At 35.3% G+C, this 10,092-nt stretch overlaps 1 protein-coding gene across 1 annotated transcript; it reads right to left on the bottom strand.

Annotated features, from left to right (window-relative positions):
- Nucleotides 1-3,528: 3,528 nt before the first annotated feature.
- LOC112747418 (inositol-tetrakisphosphate 1-kinase 1-like) lies at nt 3,529-5,370 on the bottom strand. Its single transcript, XM_025795411.3, has one exon. It carries the CDS (start codon nt 5,065-5,067, stop codon nt 3,919-3,921), a length of 1,149 nt encoding a protein of 382 aa, XP_025651196.1. The 5' UTR covers nt 5,068-5,370; the 3' UTR covers nt 3,529-3,918.
- Between the last annotated feature and the right edge of the window lie 4,722 nt (nt 5,371-10,092).

Raw genomic sequence — 10,092 nt, 5'->3', positions numbered from 1 at the left:
ATTCTGTCGTCGTGTCCATTTTACTCTCTGTTACCGCGTCTCCTACCTTGTCCATTTCTCTATCCTCTGGCTCACCGTTGCATCCTCCCACTGCGTCATTTTGAAAGAAGTCACTATCTTGACGTTTAGATTTTTTGTATAAATCTTGTTGTTTTTGTATAGAATGGATACTTACACCTCTATTAATATGGAAATTAATAATTAGTTAGAACTATGAGATAGATGGGGAATGGGTCCCCGCGGAGAATGGGGTCCCGTGAAAAATGGAGATGAGGAGCAATATTCTCCCACGGCGGGGAATGAGGACGGAAATGGAGAGTAAATCTGGGGGCGGGGATGGGGAGCAGGGAGGCATCCCCTGCCCCACCCCACCCTATCCCATTGACATCCCTACTCTATTTTAGAGAGGCTTGAATAAAATTCACTACAAAATAATTATTAATTAAAAATACAGATTAAAAAAATCCAATTTTTTTTCTCTTTTATTCACTTAACGAATTTTCTTGTAAGCTTTTAGATGTTTGTTAATAGGTACACCAACCGATGGCGTCCACATGTTCACATACTCCTGCAACATTTTTTTTTTTTAATATTGAACTAAGTTTGGGATATACGGTTAAAATAGAAATAATCAATGTCGTAGGCATATACTTTGTTAGAGGTGGGTGAGTGGAAATTTAGATTTAGGTATAGCGTACGTTTATCAAATTTTTATCAAAAAGCTAAGAGTTGAACAATCAAGTATCGAAACTAAACCAGAATATTATAACTTAACATTCGTTGACTTTCAAATTTGTTCAATCTTGAGAATAATTCTTGTGTGTTGTGGTTTTATTATGTGGTGTTCCAAGTATACCAACTATGAAATTAGAATATCATCAAACTATTGCCTACAAAAGAAGAAGATCCCAAACCAATGAAGGCTTCAACACTACTCCAAAAGCTAGACTGTAAAGAAAAGTGGTTTTTTAATAGATAGTTTTAGACACTAAGGAAAACACCATTACAATACTAAGCATAAGACTAGGACTAAACATTGTAGTGAGTGATATTCAAACGATAATGCTTTTGTTATAGCATTTTGTTTCACGGGAATTTTGTTTATTTTACTTTATGTTTGGATTTGTTGGCTTCCTATTGTGTTCTGCTATGGGGTACATTTGTATAAAAATATATAATACTTTTGGATTAATAAGTTTGATTGATTGATTGAAAAGCAATGCCAGATAAACATGAGCATGACACTAATCTGATGCTTGAATCCTGTTAAAGCATTTGTATGAGTTAATCAACAAAAATTTTGGTTGAGATTTTTAGCAAATTGCTGTCATTTTTCAATTTTTGGTCTGCTATTCAATTGCATGTTTGCAATTAGAGAAAATTGGAAAATAAAAGTGTATTTAGTTTGTGTTTTGAATTTTAAAATGTTATGGGGAAAAAATAGAAATGGGATAAAAAGTTATTATTTTCACTACTTGCGTGTTTTTAGAAAATTCTAAAAATAGAAAAACAGATAATAAAAACAAAAAATAAAATGCAACCAAACCACTTTCCCACAACAATAATTTTGGTGGATAGATTTGGATTTTCCTTTTCTTTTGGATGCGCTTTGTTTTCGTTTTCATATCCAGAGCATGTATACAATCCAACTCTTAATGGGCCTCTATCTTTGGCATCTTGTATTGCAAGTCCTAAAAAAAAAAAAACTATATCTTGTATTGTTGTGTTAATATTTAATTGGAGAGGATTTGGTCCTCTCAACATGTTAATCTCAGCTGAACGGTGAACCAAAATATACAAGGTTGCTCAGTGTTCTTAGTGACATGCTGGTGGGAAGAAGGAGACTTTTGACTCTCATCAACACCTCGGCGGTGAGACAAGAAATCCATGTCGCATGGCATCCTCCTCCTCAAGGTGTGTTAAGGGACGAGCAAGGAAAATGAGTTGCTAGGTTCATGCTAGTGGGAGCTGGGTTTCTTAAGTGCTCAGACAAATATTAGGGGATGATTTTAGAGGGGCTATCTTACCCATTTACTTGCAAAAAAGAAATGTTAATCTCAGCTAGAACACTATGATGCACAGCCAGTTTACATTGTTCTAGTGTGAAACCAAAAGCAAAGCACAATAAAACGCTATTCTTCAATGCAGTGTGTAGAATTACATTCACTAACCAATACCAACTTCCCTACATATCGAAGGTTAAATAACAAAAGCATTAAAAAGATGACAGAAATAAAGTAAAAATGATAACACAGGAAGAACTACAATGGATCATACTATGAAAGCACATATCATGACACATTGCCACCAGGTCACAGAAAAATTTTGAATCATGCAAGCACCCATTAGCCTTTAGATTAATATAAATGATCATGTACCTTATTTTTCTGCTTCTTACACTGGACCATAAAAAAGATCAACTACACTCGCATCATTTCAGTACCTAATAACTTCTCCATGGGCACTTCTATCAATCAAGATCATTGAGCAGTGCCTACTTATTGATCAATTGCACAGCATATTAATATGAACGTAGTAAACTTAGTAGTGAAATCAGTATATAATTCCATTTAACTGAGTTGATTCAGTACAGCACAATGCACTAACCCAAAATCCGAAAATATATGTTGTTTGCTAATCTACATAATGCACCTCAATAGATGATAAAACTCGAGGTTAAGTATAAGGAAATTATGAAAGGAAAGAAAATGAAAACCACTGATCATGTGCATCAACAAGAATCTCTTTCCAATATATCAAGCCGAAGAATACCAATAAATAAGCATCACCATAGAGTAGCACTTATTGGGTAGATCTCCTGCTCATAGTAGACAAAACTCAATGCTTGCTACCCAAAAATGAAAATAATAATAACTTGGTCAAACAAAAACAACTGGAGAAAAAGGCTATCTTTGCTAATAATCCATCTCAATTGCACCAAAAAGCCGTAAGCCAATAACACGAATGTCCAATTCAGTTTGTTAATCATATATTTATACCCCAGCACGACACTGGTGCTGAACATATTTGCTTCAATTCCCAATAGATCACAGTTATTAATCAGGTAATGTCTTTGCATTTTATCAAAGATAGGCAGAAAATAAGAAATTAAGAATTCTAAAAGTAAATCAGATTCAGCCCAAAAATGCCTACAAACTGAGAACACACTACTTTTGAAAATGCACTGTAAACACGGAATAATCAGTATTTCATTTTTATATAGAATATGCATTACCCCACATACAACCAATTAAATTGCACCACAACCTTAGACAATATGCATTACCTCAATTGCAGCCGTTGCATCAGCTGCATTTTTCCAGACTTTTTAGCAATAGCAACACAACCACAATTGACAACCGCAATTGACCACATTTTAAGGCATATTCAGTAGCAATCTCTTATAATTAGGAACATCATGACTTAGTAAACAAGATAGCTATCAGTCAAGTGTAGGTTATAACAACTAACGATAAAATCACAATCATTGTGAATGCAGAAATCAAGAAATCCAAAATGAGGATAGAATTGATCAAAGGAAGAATTAAGGCATCGAATTAAATGCAAAAACAAACAACGTAAAGCAGTTTCTAGCATGAACTTAAGCCTCAAAATACAACTTTCCTAAAGCTTCAGGTATTTGAGAACTATCTATCTCCTGAGCAATGCTGTAAGGAATATACATGTTAAGAGGTTAAAAAACTAGCACAAACAACCCTACCAATTCCACCACTGTACCAACTGGCTACCCCTAAACAGAATGTGCAGCTCATGTCTAACCACCAACTGGTTAATGGGTCCAGTTTGCAAATTCAGGTTACCCAAAATCACCAGTCAATGACAGAGTGCATTATATGAGAAACACATTATTCGTTTGGGAAAAAAAGTAAAGAAAAAGAAAAAGAAAAAGAAAAATCCTCATACTTGAACAGAACTCTCTTTCTCTTCCATGCCAAGACTTGAAACTTGAAGGTTACCCTCATCCCCATCTCCACAAAAACTACCGCTCACAATGGACCTTGAATCATCACAACCCTGCCAACACCTCTCCGAACCGGCACTTTCCTCCGCAATGGCACCCGCTGTGCCATCCTCTTCGGTTTTCTTGCACAACACATCACAGAAAAAATCTGTCAAGACAGCCTCATAGCCAGGCATTTTTGCATACCCTGGGAAGTAATTGATGTCAATGATAAGGTACCGATTCCCATACCGGGAATCCCTAATGACATCAAAATTAAAGAGGTTCAGCTTCATCACCTTCCTCAATCCCCGAGCAATGTCCGTGACAAAGCTCAACGGCGGCATCTCGGTATCACCCAAATGCATCATCTCGTAGTAACTGTCATCAATAGTCTGGTTCGCCGCCAAATTCGACACCTGAGAGAACGAGAGGACCTCGTCCGAGACCTTCTTCTCTTCGGAGACGTCGGGGAGGGACTTCCTCTTCACGCATCTCACGCGCTCGCCGACAACATACACCTTGAAGATGACGCCGCCGTGGTTAACGAACTCCTGCAGAACGATCGGTGGCTTCAGCTTGTTGAGGCCATCGTGGCTGAACACCAACGCCATCTTGTGCGACTTGGCGCTGCCGTCGGCGACGAGCGGCTTAGCGATCACCGGAAACTTCAGCGTCTCCCACGCCTGCCGGTCGAACAGTGTTTCTTTGTCGTAGATCACGATCTGCTTCGGGATTCCAAATGTCTCACCGCTGCAGCGGCACTCGATTCTCAGCTCCGAAACCACCTGCAGCATCGAAATCCGGTTGTGGAGCCGCTCGATCGCCTCCGGCGAGTCAAGAACCGCCGCATTAGGGTTCGCCGCCGCAAATTCCCTCAGCTGGCGCTTCCAGTCGTCGCCGTATAGCTTGTGGAGGAGGCAATCGAATGGACCCTGCTCTGACAATGGTAGATTTGTGTCGACCCTTACGAGGTCGATACCGCGCGAGCGGGCGAGGGAAACGAGCGAGTCGCGGATGAAGCTCTGCTGCTTCTTCGGTGCGAGCGCGTAACCTATGCGGAATCTCTTCTTCCCTTCTCCTCCTCGTTCTTCTCCTTCCGCCATTGAAATCCCTTTCAGTGGTGCTGGTGGTGGTGATTCTCAAGAAAGGCAAGAACGCAAGCAAGGCTCATGCGAGCCGAAGAAAGAATCGCATTCGCAAGAAAACGAGAGATAATAGCGCGAGATTTTGGAGATTTGGGGCGAGAGAGGGCTAGGGTTTTCTCTTTTTGTTTCTTTTGATTTTTCGACGTCGTTTCGATGGAAGAAAATTTTGCAGAAAAGGAAGTTAGAGAAGAGGAAAATAGAAAGGGGAAAAAGGATATGTACGAACGAGGGTGTGGATATATATAGCTTATACACTAGGGTTAGAGTGAAGGGTGGGGTGATAACATAACCTGGCTTAGTTAAGAAAAGGAAGAGGATCGGGGTACACGTGGCGTTATTACTTGGTGCGCTCTGTGGATTCGCGCCGCTTTATTATTGAGTGAGTGTGTGTTTCTGTGTGATACTATTACTGTTACAGCAGAGTCAAAGTCAGAGCCTCATAAGATTTGGAGGGTGCATTGCTAGGATTAACTCCAATGGAGGAGCAATAATTATTAATTAAAGGGGAATAATTTTATTTGTGCGGAGACTTTTTGACTTTGGTCTTCCCAGCTTAGACTAATTAATAGCGTTAGAAATTACTCTTATTGAACCATTTTTCCCCGTGTTAGGAAATGTAGATGTTCGAGAAGAAAGTGGAAATAAAATATTGATTATTGTTTATACAAAATAAATTCAATTGCATAAATATTTTGTGTATAATTTTCACTTTCAATGCAAGAATTATATTGATAAGTGATCTACACTTTTTTAAATGAAAATATTTTTTCTCAAATAAGTGTTTGGTTTTTTTACTTTTCAAATGAATTAAGATTGGAGTTATAAAAATTTTAAAAATATCACTAAATTATTCTTAGTAACAATATTTATTTTCTTTAATTAATTTACTATTTTATTCAAATATGACTAAAAAATATAATATTGTCACATAATTTGTTAAAAAAATTAAAAATACAGAATTGATTAATATTTACTGAAATATAAAAAATATTAATTACCTAACATTATATTTCTATTTTTATAACATCCAATTGCACCAGAAGAAGCTAAAAAATCTTTCATGATAGCTAGGCTGGGTACCCCTACCGTAGGTGGGTCTTCAAAATTCCACACTCTTTGGCCCGGTGCACCATCTTGAATTATCCCATGCCATTCACGGGATGAAAATATGAAATTGAGAGGTTCTTTTTTCCCTCCTCAGAAAAAAGGACCTTTTTCTCCCGACACTTTGTCCCCCCTTCGTCTTTTTAGGGTCCTACCACTTTCTTAATTTAATTTTAAGTTAAACTATTAAAAATATATTGAAATTTTTTATTGTAGATAAAAATATTTTTAAATTTTATTATTGACAAAAATATCATCAAATTATTTTAAAACGTGATAGAAATATACGTTTATAAACTGAAACGTTATATAACAAAAAAAAAAAACAATGTAACAAAGAAAATTTTTCACGTGATGACAAGTGAATTTTTCATCTTTATAAGTGAGTCATATTACGATTTTTCATTCAGAACAAATATTTATCACGAGTGAATATTTTCTGCACATTTTTAAATTATTTAAGAATAACTTTATCCATAACAAAATATATTAACATTTTTGTCTGACACTTAAAATAATTTCAATGTATTTTTTGTGAATTACCCTTAATTTTATATGTTAATGTTAAAAACGGTTCTTAAAAGATAATGTATAAATTAATTTAATTTGTTCAAATATTCAACCATTTAATTTAATCTTTAAAAATATTAACATGAATTAATTTTACTTTTAAATCAAAATGACTTATATGTGTAGTATTTTTCTTTTGTTAATTTCTCATTAATCTGTCACTAATAAACATGTAAAATAAAATTTATTATATATTATATTTTTAACATGTCACTTGACTTTTAATATTAACACATCATTAAAAAATTATAAAAGAATAATTTGACTCGCATATTTTGTTGGAACAAATTAAAATATTAAATCTTTTAATACCAAATTAACTCATACATAATTTTTAAACATCAATCTTTTAATTTCAAAAGTTTAGACGAAGATTCGTAATTAAGATTCATCGAATGGAGGGCCAAATTAAATTCTTTGGCTGGAAAACAACACAAGAATTCTTTGATGGTGGTAATTCACACGGACAAATTATGTTTGCGTCATATATCTCTATATATATACTGACAAAAAAAATTAAAATTTATCTTATTTAATATTTATTAATTATTATGATAATTAATAAATATTAAATTAAATAAATTTTAATATATATATATATATATCATTTATTGTTCATATATTCCGAGATAAAGATTGTCTTAATAAGTTTTGTAAATGCAGTGAGTAATGTAGTGATGTATATGAAAATGAGCTTAATTAATCTTAGGAATTTTAATTTTAATACCCTTATAATATAAAAAATTTTAGATGATCATCTAATATAATTCACATATTTAAATGATTTTTTAAATAATAAATTCAATAATTAATTATTTTTAATAATATAATAATATACTATTAAATGTGTATGTATATATACATTTGCTTCTTTCAGTTAATCTTAATGTATATATAGTTATATACACAAAAAAAGGTTAAAATGGAGGGAAAAGAAGTCTTGCTTCAAAAATGTAGCGAAGAATTGAGTTTTCATTGTTAGAAAAATCACAATGCAGTTTATTTTTTCAAATACTTTTCAATTGTTTTTTTTATTTTTAATGCGCTTTTAATATATTAAACACATTAAAAATATTAAAACATTAAAAGTAGTTAACTTTTTTCAGTATCCTTCACAAGAGTTAGAAAAATAAGAGAAAACAATAAAAAAAAGTTTGTGTGTTTAAGTTATATAGAATAATATAATATAAAAAGATATTTTTAGGTATTAAAAAAATTAAAATAATAAAAATATAATGTAACACCCTACCACACAGGGCCTTACGCTTAAGTCGTAAAGCAGAGGTGGCAAGGTATTACGACCTCTAAAAGAAAATGATATCTACATAGATATAGTTGGGTGAAATCATATCTAGGAGCCTTGAAGAACAAGCTAAACAAATTGATAAACAGAAAATCGTGACACACTCGCATGGATATTCGTAAAACGGACAGGTAAAATCGAAAGATAACTGAACACATATATATACATATCAGAGTTCCAAAACTCAGATAGCAAGCTCCAGACTCGACCTGCGAAGCCAAGGCCGACCAGAGTATATAATTATGTATATATACAACCCAAAATAAAATTCAAACCACAAAATAAACCCCTGTATCTCCAAGTCGACCTCTAGGAGGGACAAAACACAAAATATACATGCGGAGATTCTATAAACATATATACATAACCTAAAACAAAATATGACAGTCCAAAAGACAGTTATTCGCTCGTAAGGAGGATACCCAAACGCTCAACAAGGTGTCTCTCGACCTGCATCTGAAAAACAACAACATAGTATGGGATGAGAATCGGAGGTTCTCAGTATGGTAAAGGTGCCCGCATAGTTAATATAAAAGGTCTCGGGAAAGCCAGAGGCATTCCTAGAACTTCGACACTCAGATTTCAGCTTAAGAATTCAACTAAACCAGAAATTAGGTAAGTTGTCTAAGGTATTCTAATTCTGAATCTAACTTTAACCTAATAATTCACGTTCTGTCTCCTCTAATCATCTGAATCATTGGTGGAACAATCCTCTCTCCTCACACCTTCGCCAGGAAGGATTTCTCAGAAAACATACACATATAGTTCAAGCAAGAAAAGCACAGGTAGAGAAGCATTTACAGCAAGTAGAACAAGTAGCGGATAAGCAGAATTAAACAGTTAAGCAAACCAAAACAATGCACACTCAAGCAAACAAACAAATGCATATGATGTATGCCTGTCGTATGGCTGATGAGTCTCATCTGTCGGTTATACAGCTGGTGGACGAAATTGTGATTTCCTTTTTTCTTGTAATTGGATTTATAAAAGATGTATACTCTGAGGGCATTGTTTATTTTCTTCACAATCTCGTTCAACTAACCAGCAAGTGTACTGGATCGTCCAAGTAATAACCTTACGTGAGTAAGGGTCGAATCCACAGAGATTGTTGGTATGAAGCAAGCTATGGTCACCTTGTAAATCTCAGTCAGGCAAATTAAACATTATTTATGGGTTTGAGGATAGGAATAATAAAAAGAAATAAATAATAAAAGGGATAGAACACTTATGCAGATTCATTGGTGGGAATTTCAGATAAGCGGATGGAGATGCTGTAGAGCTCTTGGACGCCTGCTCTCCTACTCCTTCTACTCAATCCTTCTTACTCCTTTCCATGGCAAGCTTTGTATAGGGGTTCACCATCAACTGTGGCTACTTTCATTCCTCACGGGGAAATAACCTGTGCGGCTGTCACTCGCACAGCTAACCAGTCTGGAGGCATCACCCATGGCTGATGGCTACATCCCATCCTCGCAGTGAAAACTATGCTAACGCACTCTGTCACAGTACGGCTAATCACCGGTTGGTTCCCGCTCCTACTGGAATAGAATCCCTCTTTTGCGTCTGTCACCAACGCCCAGCAGGTTAAAGTTTGAAGCACGTCACGGTCATTCATGATCGGAATCCTACTCGGAACACCACAGACAAGGTTGGACTTTCCGGATTCCCAGGATCCTACTCGGAACACCACAGACAAGGTTGGACTTTCCGGATCCAGATGAATGCCGCCAACTATCTAACTTATACCACGAAGATTCTGTTGGGGAATCTAAGAGATACGCATTCAAGCTCTGTTGCATGTAGAACGTAAGTGGTTGTCAATCACTCGCGTTCATAATTGAGAATGATAATGAGGGTAATCTGACTCATCACATTCATCATGTTCTTGGGTACGAATGAATATCTTGGAATAAGAATAAAAGAGAATTGAATAAAAGAAGATAGAATTTCATTAATACTTGAGGTACAGCAGAGCTCCACACCCTTAATCTATGGTGTGCAGAAAC

Source organism: Arachis hypogaea, chromosome 15 (genome assembly GCF_003086295.3).
Source record: "Arachis hypogaea cultivar Tifrunner chromosome 15, arahy.Tifrunner.gnm2.J5K5, whole genome shotgun sequence".
Lineage (NCBI taxonomy): Eukaryota > Viridiplantae > Streptophyta > Magnoliopsida > Fabales > Fabaceae > Arachis > Arachis hypogaea.
The sequence above is the reverse complement of the archived record's forward strand: the minus strand, read 5'-3'. Positions and strand labels throughout refer to the sequence as shown.

Coding starts and splice junctions, on each gene's coding strand:
- LOC112747418 (XM_025795411.3), bottom strand. CDS start 5,067: ATGGCGGAAGGAGAAGAACGAGGAGGAGAAGGGAAGAAGAGATTCCGC.